This window comes from Mandrillus leucophaeus, unplaced genomic scaffold (genome assembly GCF_000951045.1).
Source record: "Mandrillus leucophaeus isolate KB7577 unplaced genomic scaffold, Mleu.le_1.0 Scaffold153, whole genome shotgun sequence".
Classification (NCBI taxonomy): domain Eukaryota; kingdom Metazoa; phylum Chordata; class Mammalia; order Primates; family Cercopithecidae; genus Mandrillus; species Mandrillus leucophaeus.
In genome coordinates, this window is record NW_012101510.1 from 2311582 (window position 1) to 2325602 (window position 14021).

General features: G+C 45.7%; 1 protein-coding gene across 1 annotated transcript in view; it reads left to right on the plus strand.

The window, feature by feature from the left end:
* Positions 1–11966, plus strand: part of GID4 (GID complex subunit 4) — a 33115-nt gene extending 21149 nt beyond the window's left edge. The window contains exons 4-6 of the mRNA XM_011975302.1: positions 3030–3131; positions 5335–5465; positions 8770–11966. Of these exons, the coding sequence (XP_011830692.1) occupies positions 3030–3131; positions 5335–5465; positions 8770–8833 (297 nt within the window). The 3' untranslated portion in view covers positions 8834–11966. The remainder of the gene's footprint in view (positions 1–3029; positions 3132–5334; positions 5466–8769) is intronic.
* Positions 11967–14021: the final 2055 nt, after the last annotated feature.

The following is a 14021-nucleotide window of genomic DNA, read 5'->3' on the forward strand; positions in this document are numbered from 1 at the left end:
ACCGCGCCCAGCCTGGTTTTGTTTTGAGACAGAGTCTCACTCTGTCACCCAGGCTGGAGTTCGTGGCATAATCTCAGCTCACTGCAACCTCCACCTCCCAGATTCAGGTGATTCTCATCTCTCAGCCTCTCGAGTAGCTGGGATTACGGACGTGCGCCACCACGCCTGGCTAATTTTTGTATTTTTAGTAGAGACAAGTTTTCGCCATGCTGGCCAGGCTGGTCTTGAACTCCAGGTCTCAAGTAATCCACCTGCCTTGGCCTTCCACAGTGCTGGGATTACAGGCGTGAGCCACCATGCCCAGCCCCAAGCTGTTTTTTACTTGAGTAAGAAAAGGAGATCGATCAAATACTGAGGTTCAGTTAAATTTAAATTTAAACTTGAGCTTTTTAGAGCATTTTTTGAATTCTGTACATTTTGATTGTTGTAGCAAATGGACATCAATAGCTAGAGAGTCATTTGTGTCTCTCTGTGATACAAGAGAATGCACATAACCTGAGTATCCAGAAGGTTGGGGGAGCCCAAGTGGTGTATGAAGGTGCTGGGTACCAGCAGGTGGAGTTGGAAGGGCTCCCTGGTACCATCTGCACCCACCTCTGCCCAGCGCTAGGCTCTTCCTGCATGGCTTGCTGCCTCACAAGATGGCTCCTTCCTGTCCTGTACAGCCCCAGAGTAGAAGGTTCTTCCCTGTAGTAAACCACAGCCTCTCTCCCATTCAACTCTATTTTCCATTTTATATTGGTCCTGCAAAAAGCAAAGTCTTTGAAGCCCAGTGACACTCGGTTTTAGGCTAGGTTGACTACAAATTAAATATTTGGAAAGCAACTCTTAATTTTCCCATTCACTTCCATTAGGACACTGGAAGAGATCTGGGTCTGCAGACTCTGCTAGACTGGATTGAAACATTTTGGGTGAGAGAGGAACTAAGAAGGCCACCCTTGGTACTGGCATGTGAGGTGTGGTTGAGCCAGGGAGCTGAGCCTATGGAGTGCTTCCTCCTCCAGCAGTTTGTGGCTGCTTTTTTAGTACTCAGCATTTCCCCTAACTTTCCCCACTCATGGAGGACTCCCAGGTTCCCACGTGGGATTCCTGGAGCTCTGTACTGCACCTGGGTTTGTCTGAGATTTACAATGTTGAATACACTTCACCTAGGCTGTCATTTTTTCATTATAAACTAGAATCAGAGATATTGTATTGCACCCTCAGATTTTCCTTAGTGGTATTTAAGTTGCTATTATACTAGTGCTGTAAAGTCAAGATTCCATATATTCAGTCTACATAGGATAAAAATGTCTATGTGACACTGGGCGTGGTGGCTCACGCCTGTAATGCCAGCACTTTGGGAGGCCGAGGCAGATGGATCACCTGAGGTCAGGAGTTCGAGAACAGCCTGGCCAACATGGTGAAAGCCCATCTCTACCAAAAATATAAAAATTAGCCAGGCATGGTGACACACGCCTGGAATCCCAGCTACTCAGGAGGCTGAGGCAGGAGAGTCACTTGAACCTGGGAAGCGGAGGTTGCAGTGAGCTGAGATCATGCCATTGCACTCCAGCCTGAGCAACAGGAGCGAGACTTTGTCTCAAAAAATAATAATAAAATAAATCTATGTGACAAAATCTATGACTTAGTATCTCTGTATCTTGATTTTTTGTTTAAGATGTTTTCTTATCAAATTAACACACGCTTATTTAAAAATATTTGAAAAAATAGAAAAGCTGGAGGAAAAGGAGTAATCTATGGCAACACCTAAAACTAAAATGCTGTTAACCTCTTCCTGAATCTCTTTTGGGTATACAGTGTATACTTGTTTTTTGTCTTTTTTAAAAATGGGATCATAAGATGCAGTTTTGTAACCTATTCCTGATCTCCTGTTGTAAATGTAGAGTCAGCCCTCCATATATGTGGGTTTTGTATCTGTGGATTCAACCAGCCACAGTTTGAAAATATTTGAAAAAAAAAAATTGCATCTGTACTGATGATATATAGATTTTTTCTTTTTCTTTTTTGTTTTTTGAGACAGAGTCTCACTCTGTTGCCCAGGCTGGAGTGCAGTGGCGCGATCTCGGCTCACTGCAAGCTCTACTCTCGGGTTCAAGCCATTCTCCTCCTCAGCCTCCCAAGTAGCTGGGACTACAGGCAGCCGCCACCACACCTGGCTAATTTTTTTGTATTTTTAGTAGAGACAGGGTTTCACCATGTTAGCCAGGATGGTCTTAATCTCCTGACCTCGTGATCTGCCCACCTCAGCTTCCCAAAGTGCTGGGATTACAGGTGTGAGCCACTGCGCCTGGCAGATGTATAAATTTTTTGTTCTTGATATTCTTCCTTGAACAGTACAGTATAGCCACTATTCACTTAGTATTTACATCGAATTAGGTATTGTAAGTAATCTAGAGATGCTATAAAGTATAGGGGAGGATGTGTGTAGGTTATCAGCAAATACTGCACTGTTTTATATCTGGGACTTAAGCATCTGCAGATTCTGGTATTCATGGGGGTCTTGGAACCAATCCCTCACAGATATTGAAGGACAAGGCTATCACATGTATCTAGTGTCTACTTAGCTAGCTGGCCCAAGCCCCTAGATTATGCAGAGACAAGTTTCACAAAGCCCTCTTTTCTGAGGCTGGGCAGGCTGTTTCTAAGCTGTTCTGCGTGGCTCTTTTTGCTACTTTGGATTTACTTGCAGAGGTCTTCCCATTAATTGTTCTTAGTTTTCATCTGTTTATTTTGTCTGTCTGTTCACCATTCCCATCCTTTGGCCTTTTCCTCGGCCATGTTAACAAGGCAGGCGTAGGGCAGTGGGGCCTCAACTGGAGTCCAAGTATCTGCCCCAGGGTTGAGTCTGCATTCAACGGGGTGACCATGGGGTCCCATCTGTTACTTGGCCTTAGCTGCCCTTTTGGGAGCCACATCTCCAGCTGTCATGCCTTGCGAAGGTGAGTGTACCTGGGCACATAAGCATAGTTCTGAGAGCAGCCTCTCCTTCTCTCAGTCAATTGGCACACTCTCTTTTCTGCTTTCAGGGCAAGTTTCTGGCTTTTTATCAGTATGCAAAATCATTTAACTCAGATGACTTTGATTATGAAGAGCTGAAGAATGGAGACTACGTCTTCATGAGGTGGAAGGTAAGGTCCCGCCAGGTGGCCCCTCAGACTCCCAACAAGCCAGGCCCTGTACTGTACCTACATACCCACTCTAACCAAGGGCTCCCCATGTCCAGTGCTCATCACAGCTGGTTGTCATGGCAAAGTCTTCAGGGCAGGGTCTTTGCACACCTATAAAAAGTGGGCACAGCTCCAGGGCACGCACTGGTTAACTGCTGATGTCCCAGACAGCTCCTCCTTGCTGTGCTTTTGGTGGGTAGCAAGTGGATTTGGGCCTAGGTGGCCGCCTCTAACCTTGTTTTCTCCTTTTCCTTTTTCCCACCCAAGAATCTTATTGAACCCCCAGGTTGAATCACTCCAAGTGTTCTTTGGATTCAAGGCAGAGCCAAACTTCCTTTGAACTTAGTCAGATCCCTCTATGGGCTTAAACACCATCCGTGGGCCGGGTCCCCTCCACCACATCCTTTTCCCAGAGGTCAGGAAAGTCTCACCTCCTCTACTTCCCTCCAGCTCAGGAAATGAGGGACCGGGAATGGAACGCGAGTTTTTGACTCAGCAGCGCTCAGAGAGCCCCACCTGACTGACTTGATGGATTGGCTTTTAGCTGCAAGATCATTTGTGCTCCCTGCTTTGATAACGTGATATTTACAGCCCCGGAATAGCAAAATCAGGAAGCCAGTTTGTTAAATAACTTTGAGAACATACACCCACCTCCAACCCCTAGTCCCCAGTCTGTAGGGAAAAAGTTGTTTTATCTTGAAATCTTGGCAGCTTTCATAAAGATGAATCATTTTGAGTTGCCTTTCCCGGTCTTTACTTTGCATAGCTTACCACTTTAAGAAGTGGGAATCAGCCGGGCGCAGTGGATCACACCTGTAATCCTAGCACTTTGGGAGGCCAGGGCAGGCAGATCATGAGGTCAAGAGATCGAGACCATCCTGGCCAACATGGTGAAACCCCATCTCTACTAAAAAATAAAAAAATTAGCTGGGCATAGTGGCGCGCCCCTGTAGTCCCAGCTACTCGGGAGGCTGAGGCAGGGGAATCACTTGAACCTGGGAGACAGAGGTTGCAGTGAGCTAGGATCGCACCACTGCACTCCAGCCTGGTGACACAGCAAGACTCCATCTCAAAAAAAAAAAAGGGGGAATCACTGGGCACGGTGGCTCACGCCTGTAATCCCAGCACTTTGGGAGGCCAAGGCAGCCAGATCACAAGGTCACAAGATCCTGCGTTCAAGCAATTCTCCTGCCTCAGCCTCCCAAGTAGCTGGGATTACAGGTGCCCACCACCATGCCCTGCTGATTTTTTGTATTTTTAGTAGAGATGGGTTTTTGCCCTGTTGTCCAAGCTGGTCTCGAAATCCTGACCTCAGGTGATCCACCCACCTCAGCCTCCCAAAGTGTTGGGATTACAGGCTTGAGCCACTGCACCGACCTGAATTTTAAAACTAATTTTAAAAGCCACAATTTTAGAAGTTGAATAAGGAATGGGAGAGTGTCTTAAATTTGTTTAAAAAGCAATGGAGTTGTTTTGCCTCCAAAGAATGTCCCAGGGTGGCTCATCTGTGGTCCTTTAGTAGACCACCTGAGGCCCTGGAGCTTCTGACCTCATCTCTCTGGGAAAGTAGTTGCCAGGACCTGGGTTTCCAGCTTTCAGCTCCAGCAGAGGTGTCTCTCCTAAGGTGCCTGGTCAAGAACAGTACCGTTCTGACTGCTTTTGACAAGGTGTCAAGCTCTTAGAGGGGGTGTCACAGGGGCTACTGGCAACTGCTCTGTACTCAGAAAGGTCCACAGACCTACAGAAGTGACTCACTGTTGTAGATGTTATCAAGCATCTGGTGACAGTTCTGGGAACTGGAGCAGAAACCCAGCTCTTCCCAGGTTGGTTGTCTGTGGTCTCTGAAAGACAGAGAGGCAGGTGAGTAGGTACTGATTTATGTATTAGATGTTTCGGCCATGATACCTTCTCTGAATTGCTGATCCTAGTGAGTTGAAGACACAGTTTGTTGCTTTAGTATATAGAATACTCCAGGAGCACATGGACGCTTTTCAGAAGTCAGGCTAAGACCCCACGGGCCCACCATCACCCAGCAAGTCTGGGTTAGACTATGAGATCCTATATTTTTCTGGAGTGGTCCTTAGAACCCCCGATGCTTAACAGGGAGGCCCCGTGGGTGGTCAGAGAATGCTGTCTGTTACTGACCCTCTTCATCTGTGTGCAGGAACAGTTTCTGGTCCCAGATCACACGATCAAAGACATCAGTGGTGCTTCTTTTGCCGGGTTCTACTACATCTGCTTTCAGAAGTCAGCAGCCTCCATAGAGGGCTACTACTACCATAGGAGTTCAGAATGGTGAGGACCCCCAAAGACAGAGGCCACGGGGAGGGTTTCCTGCCTGACTGGCTCTCCCTTGGCTCATCGAACCCAAAAGCAATATCTTAGTCTGTCTCTGTATAGATTCTGTGCTTTATTTAGATGCTGAGAGCTTATTTCAGTGATCTCAGTTGCTCACAATAAGGCCTTATCCCTATCCACACAGCAGAGTAAATGAGATGAAAATGAAGTATAGGTGAAAGAACTCATTTCTAAGCACTTTTAAGCAATACTGTATTTTTGGCAATGTTTATCTCAATCTTGCTGGTTTTTATGTAATCTTTGCAAATTGAATTAGTAACTAAAATGTGAATTGATCCAGTAGTGGACAGTGTGAATTTTGCTGTCAGCAGCTTTTTAAATTTTGTGGCTGCATTCCTTAGAGTTGGTCCGACATGCACTTGATTTAAGGCTCGTGACCTGGGGGCTTGTGAGTGGACAGTCAGTGTGTTACCAATGGTAAAGGACTGAACTCTGCCTAAATGCTAACTTTTGCCACCTTTTGGGGGATTCTCCTGCCTCCTTGCTGCTTTTTAAGCACCTTGCTGTCCTCGGAGGGCAAACCATATGATAAAATGCCTAATTTCCTCTCTGAAGGTAAAAATTCTCTCTTTCCTTTCCAGTATTTCACACTTTGTTGTATGTGAAGTGATCCTACCCTAGATTCCTTGTTCAGTGGTAACGAAATTATATCTGCAAGTAAATGCCAGCCCTGTAGCCACAATTTTTAGGCTTTCAGTAATTGTTTTCATGCGAGTTTGTAAAACTTTTTATAATCCTTTTTGAAAATAACAGCTTTGGTCCAGGCACAGACGCCTGTAATCCCAGCACTTTAGGAGGCCGAGGTGGGCGGATCACGAGGTCAGGAGTTCGACACCAGCCTGGCCAATATGGTGAAACCCCATCTCTACTAAAAATGCAAAAATTAGCCAGGCGTGGTGGTACGCACCTGTAGTCCTGGCTACTCAGGAGGCTGAGGCAGGAGAATCGCTTGAACCTGGGAGGCAGAGGTTGCAGTGGGCCGAGATTGCACTACTGCACTCCAACCTGGATGACAGAGCGAGACTTCATCTCAAAAAAAAAAAAATGGCTGGGCACAGTGGCTCATGCCTGTAATCCCAGCACTTTGGGAGGCTGAGGCAGGTGGATCACAAGGTAAAGAGATCAAGACCATCCTGGCCAACATGGTGAAACCCCAGCTCTACTAAAAATACAAAAATGAGCCAGGCGTGGTGACACACACCTGTAGTCCCAGCTACTCGGGAGGCTGAGGCAGGAGAATCACTTGAACCCGGGAGGTGGAGGTTGCAGTGAGCCGAGATCGCGCCACTGCACTCCAATCTGGCAACAGAGTGAGATTCCATCTCAAATAAAATAAAATAAAATAATAGCTTTACTGAGATATTATTTGAATACCATACATGACTCATTTAAAGTGTACAAGTCAGCCAGGCGTGGTGATTCATGCCTTTAATTCCAGCATTTTGGGAGGCTGAGGCGGGCAGATCACTTGAGGTCAGACGTTCGAGACCAGCTTGGCCAACATGGTGAAACCCCATCTCTACCAAAATCCCATCTCTACCAAAAATACAAAAATTAGCTTGGCATGGTGGCACACGCCTGTAGTCCTAGCTACCTGAGAGGATGAGGCAGGAGAATCGCTTGAACCTGGGAGGCAGAGGTTGCAGTGAGCTGAGATCATGCTGCTGCACTCCAGCCTGGGCGACAGAGCCAGACTCTGTTGTATATACCTACAATAAAAGATTAATTGACAATAAAAAAGAAGTTCTGATACATGGTACAACATGGATGAACCTTCAAAACATTATGCAAATACAAAGCAAAGCAAATGCCAAAGTGCTGGGATTATAGGTGTGAGCCATTGCGCCTAGCCGGTATATACAACATTTTATTTATCCATTCATTATTTAGTGGACACTTAGATTGCTTCCATTTTTTAGCGATTGTGAATAATGCTGCTGTGAACATGGGTATATCTGAGTTCCTGCTTTCAATTCCTTTGGACATATACCTAGGAGTGAAATTGCTAGGTCATACGGTATTGCTATATATAACTTTATGAGGAACTGCCAAACTGTTTCCCACAGCAGCTGCACCATTTTGCATTCCTACCAGCGTGTATGAGGGTTCCAGTTTCTCCACATCCTCCCTGGCACTTGTTATCATGTCTCTATAATTATAGCTACCCTAGTGGATGTGAAGCAGTATTCGAGTGTAGTTCTAATTTGCATATTCTTGATGGCTAATGCTTTTTTTTCCCCTGATAATTTGTTTTTGGTAAGAAGTAAACCCCCTTTTCCTACGTTCTTCCACACTCCTATGTGAAACAAGTAGGGGAGAGCCAACATGCCAGACATTGACTCTAAATGTGCCCGAGGTTGTCATCCCAGCGTGCAGATTGTCTGCCTCTCTTTCTCCTCCCTCTACATGACTCCCTGGAGCACCTGTCAACAGGGGAGGTAGACACCTTCCAAGCTTGAAAGACCACCAGGATGGTCTTGATCTCTTTACCTTGTGATCCACCTGCCTCAGCCTCCCAAAGTGCTGGGATTACAGGCATGAGCCACTGTGCCCAGCCATTTTTTTTTTTTGAGATGAAGTCTCGCTCTGTCATCCAGGTTGGAGTGCAGTAGTGCAATCTCGGCCCACTGCAACCTCTGCCTCCCAGGTTCAAGCGATTCTCCTGCCTCAGCCTCCTGAGTAGCCAGGACTACAGGTGCGTACCACCACACCTGGCTTTTCCAAGCTTAATACTGTACCTAGGAAAGTGAGGAAATTTAAATGAAAGGTAAAATACAGTTTAAGGCAGTAGTGAAATTAATTTTTCTACACTCTCTTTAGATACCATGAGAATTGGTTTATGCCTGTGCTAGCTGTAAAGTTCTTAGGATATGACAGCCTGGTATTTTGTGCTACAGCAGGAGAGGGCAGAGCAGCCAGTGAGGTTAGGGCTGGGGCGTGGGTCTATATCTTCTCCCAGAGCTTATTGAGGTCTCCTTTTAGACATACCATAGTTAACTTCATGATTAGAACAGAATGAAAAAAAATTTCATCTTGTGCATGGTTCAGGAGGATTAACCAAAAAAGAAAGAATGAATGAATGAAATCAATCTAAGTTCAACTTGAGAAATAGAAAACGAATGTGCATTTCAGTCCAAGTATGTGACTTGTCGGGTGCTCTGGTTTTTGAGGGGTTACTAATGTCCTTTGCTCAGGGTGCATTAGATGACTACCTCCCGTTTCTGTCTGCTCCCCCTTGCAGGTATCAGTCCCTCAATCTAACCCATGTTCCTGAACACAGTGCACCCATCTATGAATTCCGGTGACAACGGTTCAGAACAGCAACCAAATAAAACTGAACTTGGCAAAAAAGAACTTTGCCGAGAAAATTGTGTACCTGCCAGAACCAGGAGAAGTGTGTTCCTGTTTCTTCACGAGCAGACTCGCATCACAAAGCATGAATGTTAACCCACAGAATCCAAGGAGCATGGCTGGCCCGTGGGGCAGGTGGAGGGAGTGGTCTTCGTTCTTCCTCCCCTCAGTGGCAGTTTGGTCTTCACCTGTTTTTAAGCTACCTTAAACGCACTTTTCCTTCCTGCACAGCTAACTTCTACATCACTGAAATGCCCATTCCTTCCTCCGTCCCGCCTCCAGCTGAGTAGAAGGTCTGCTCCCGGATCACCCTCAGCCTTGGTGCTCAGTGATCCCCAGGCCCTAGACCCCTACCCCCCGCCAGTTGCTTTGTCTGGTAGCTCAAGAGAAGGCAGAGCCCCAGCACCTCTGTGCCCCCCAGAGCTCTGTGCAGGGAGTTGGCCAGCTGCAGCAGCATCAGCCACCAACAACACGAGAGGCGGAGGCTCCGGTCCCTGCCGGGCTGCCTCAGTCTTCAGTGCTGATTGTGTCATGGGTCAGTGCGCGCTGCTGAGCCCTATATTGTTAACAGTGCAAAACTAGTGAGTGGCTGTCAGGTTCCCTGGGCCTGCCATCAGGGATCACTAAATTTAAGGCTTCCAGATCCCTGGCAGGAACAGATTCCAGTCCTGCTTACTCAGTACATTTGCTCCAAACTTTTGAACTTGAGGGCAATACTAAACTTAAAAATAAGAGTTTTTTTATTACAAAATTATTTTTATGGTCCCTTTAACGAGGACCCTGTGGCAAATGCACAATTATTCAGAATTACATTTTATCGTTTTCACATTGAAAACAGCAAATGTTGACTTAGTAATTTTTATATTGATATCTATATGTATATGTATATTTAATCAACCAGCAGTTTTGAAACTAGTCATCCTGGTACAAAAGTTTTGCAGCATTGCCTAAATTATAGTGCTCAACACAAGAACTGTTTTTGGGGGCAGGTTAGCATTTGTGCCTCCTCCTTTTGCTACTCAAAACAGCAGTGCTTGGCGGCAGCCTTCCATGAGGCAGAAGGGGTCGTCGTTCTCCGAAAACAGTGACTCTGAAATGTTGGGACAGGGGAAGGGGTGGGAAACGTGAACATGCTCAAATAATTCGAGGCTCACGTGCCAAAGTGTGTGTGTGTGTGTGTGTGTGTGTGTGTGTGTGGTGTTTTGTTTTTTTAAATGTTTAAAAAGCTTAATAGGTTGGCATCAGTTGTAGCCCGCAAACATGGGTAGGGCTTTGGGGAATTGGCATTTTCTGGTGGTTTACAAGATTTACTCTGAATACAAGAGGAAAAGCTTTAAAAACAAGATTGCATCATAACCCCCAGGAGCAAAGCAACCTGGAGGCTACCTATCCACGGGCAGGCAGCATAAGAGAACTTGAAGCCCTTCAGTGAGATGAGACGAGCAGTGGGAAACCTTTTCTAAAGAAGTGACTTTCATTTTATTGACATATGTACTGTATGTTACTGAGATTGAATGTTAGGGGAAGCCTTAAGGCAGAGGTATTTGGGAAAGTAGCCAGTGGCCACTTGTGGTATCTAAAATCTGTTATCCCAGGACTGTGTACAGACGGGCAGCCCACCCATTCAGTAAGATCAGGGCTTTGGAACCCTAAAAAGTTGGCCCGATGACTTAAAGCGAAAAATAATTCATTCCCAGAGATGAGTCAGAACAGTCTCCTCAATCCTGAAATTCAACAGGGCATCAGAAGGGCTGGCTCTGGTCAAACCCAGTTGCTCTCGTGAGGAGATGCTCACTGTGGCCTTGTTGAGCTGATGGACAAGTGAAGGAGCCCGTGGAGCTGTGCTCTCCTTCCTGCCATTCGTGCCATTCCACTCTTTTCAGCTCTCCCCTCATGGCATGTGAGTCCATACCTTCTGCATTTTTCCAGGCCTGTGAGGGATATAGGCCTCCCCTTGGGGCACTGAGTCCGGAGATCATCCCTGGAGCTCGTCTGGGGCTCATGCTATGGCTCCAAGTAGTGGTTTGAGTGGGCAGGAAGGGCCATTTGCAAACACTGCTGTGTTCTAGACAAACAAGCCAGATCCTATTGCAGGATTTCTTCTTTCCTTCTTTACCCAGGTAGTGAACTGCACCCATTGTACTGGGGAAAATGAAGAAGTGATACCTTTACTAGATCCTTCAGACACATCTATGAGAAGATTTGTTCGCTTAAAAGTCTGCCCACTTAGGATAGGAAAGGGATTAAGGATTTTTCCACCTCCTCTTAGTAACCCCTGAGTTACCAACATCAACTTCTTTCTCTCTGTTCCTGAAGGAACTTTGGGGAATTGTCTTCATCTGTAGTTATGCTTTCCTGAACCTTCTCAGTGGTTTACATGCCTCTGAAACTATGTGCAATATTTTTGGTTGACACTTGTATCCATCCTTAAGAAATTAGTGCAGATTGCAGATATTCTACTGTCTTCCACCCCAAACAAGCCTGCCATGAGGTGGGATCCTAGGGGTTTGGCTGTTCTTAATCCACTGCTCAGAAAGCTTCCATTCTGCTGTCCCCAGCCTCGACCCTCTTCTGTGCTGGACTTCCACCCACCCACCCTTTTCAAGTTTAGATAGCGTTTCAGCTGCAGTCCCAAAGTAACGAAGCAATGCCTACTGTTAAGTAGGAAGTCAATCTGTGTGCTGGTTTTGTTGGTTATGTTGAAATCACAAACTCCAGAGGAGCAGAGGGGTTTTTCAATGTCTTTTGCTTTCAGAAACAGAGAATATAATATTCTCACTAAGGCCTTGAATTGATTTTTTTCTCATAAGATAGTCTGATAAGCTAATTTTTAAAAAGAAATGCCATTAACTGTGTTTCATTGTGGTTTAAAATTACTAACAAGTTGTGGGAAAGAAAAATAATATTTGATTTTGAATCTTAAATGTTTTTAAAAATTAGACTTGAATGGGCACAAAGTATAAATATTTTGTTTCTTTATGGAGGACATGTGGAAAGAGTTTGAGGGTTTGGGATGGGAGAAGTATTTTGCAGAGCTATCAATGTCCAAATAATTTTTAAAAAATAATAAAGGTATTTAAGCAGTGAGTTTGTCCTATTTGTAAACCAAAGCCGCTCCATTAGAGGAAACCAGTCCTCCCTGGGCCTGTGGCTGTGGAGCTCTCTAGGGCCAGCCGGAGACCTCTGTGTGCCGGGGCAGGCCGAGGGCCACTCTGGGCAGCTGTTGCAGTGGTCTGGTTGCTCCTTTTTCATTCTGAATGTTTTCAGCTGCTCAGCACTTCTATTTGAGCTCCATTTTATTAATTTCTGTATTTCTTCAGAAATGTGGAAGCTTTTTTGTTTGTTTGTTTGTTTGGCATATGTGAAGGGTTTACATTTCTATTTAACACAGAGAAAAGATGCAGGCAGAGGTATCTGTCCAAAGCCTGCTTTGCGGTCTGGTGTGGGTACAGGCAGTGCGGTTGGGGTGCCCTCGACACTGTGACTGTGGTCCTCAGAGGAGATGCCTAAGTCTCAAAGCACAAGCACTTGGGCCCCCAAACAGCAGGATCCCTAAATCAGCCATTACATTTTATTCTGACAAACCATTCTGTTACGTTTCAGGTCCCACCTCCCTAGGAGGCTTGCAGGAACACGGCTGGAAACATCAGTGAGGTTTTGAGGAAACGTATAAAGTATTGAGGTCTAAATTTTAAGCAAGTTGAAATGCTAAGCGAATTTACATCAGTGGCAGGGCAAAGCTCCCCTGTTGTGTGTATTTTCTGATTTCATTGTCTAAATAATAAGCTTTTTTCTCCCATGAGATGTGGTGTCAATAAAGGAATACACTGTTCACAGTGCTAGACTCAGGATTTAAGACACTGTTTCTTTTTATCTTTTGAGGCAAAGTCTCAATCACCAGGCTGGAGTGCAGTGGCGCTATCACAGCTTACTGCAGCCTCCCAGGCTCAGGAGATCCTCTTGCATCAGCCTCCCAAGTAGCTGGCACCACAGGCATGCGACCACGCCCAGCTAATTTTTTATTATTATTATTATTTCTGTAAAGATGGGGGTCTCCCTATGTTGCCCAGGCTGGTCTTGACCTCCTGGGCTCAAGCGATCTACCCATCTCAGCTTCCCAAAGTGCTGGGATTACAGGCATGAGCCACCACACCTCGCCAAGACACCATTTATTGGCTGTTTTGTTGAATGGAAAAGTCATGGGAGGCCTGGGTTCCACCTATCAACCTTAGGTCCTAATCTGCCCTCAGGGTGCATCAGCTAACCTCCCTGAGCCCAACTTCCCTCACCCGAAAAGTGGAAAGCCTCTATCTGGACTAAAGAACTGTTGAGGATTCTAGAAGATGCTCCTGAAAGCACATTGTAAATTGAATAATTGTAAATTGAATAACATGTAAAATGTTATTCTTGCTTAATAATAATATTAAAAGTATCTACTGGGCCAGGGTGTGGTGGCTCACGCCAGTAATCCTGGCACTTTGGGAGCCTGAGGCGGGAGGATCACTTGAGGTCAGGAGTTCGAGACCAGCTTAGCCAACATGGTGAAACACCCATCTCTACTAAAAACACAAAAACTAGCCGGGCCTGGTGGCGGGTGCCTGTGATCCCAGCTACCAGGAAGCTGAGGCAGGAGAATCGCTTGAACCCGGGAGGCAGAGGTTGCAGTGAGCCAAGGTCGCGCCACTGCACTCCAGCCTGGGTGGCAGAATGAGAGTGCATCTCAAAAAAATATAAATAAATAAAAAGTATCTACTGAGCCTTGCTGCATGCAAACGCACCATTGTAGATATTGAGGATGATGCAGGAGTAAAACATGTCTACAACAGCGATAGCAAAACTCTCATTTCTCAATTCTTAGATCCCCGATTTATAACCTTTACTTAGCTTTGTTTTTAGGCCATCTATTGGAACTGTAGAAATAGTAGAAATTGTGTAAATTTTAAGTGTGAAACCAATTGCAAAACAGGACAAAAGGAAAACTGTAAGAATGCTGTCGGCCGCGTGCAGTAGCTCACGCCTGTAACCCTAGCACTTTGGGAGGCCGAGGCGGGCGGATCACGAGGTCAGGAGATCGAGACCATCCTGTCTAACATGGTGAAACCCCATCTGTACTAAAAATACAAAAAATCAGCCAGGCGCGGT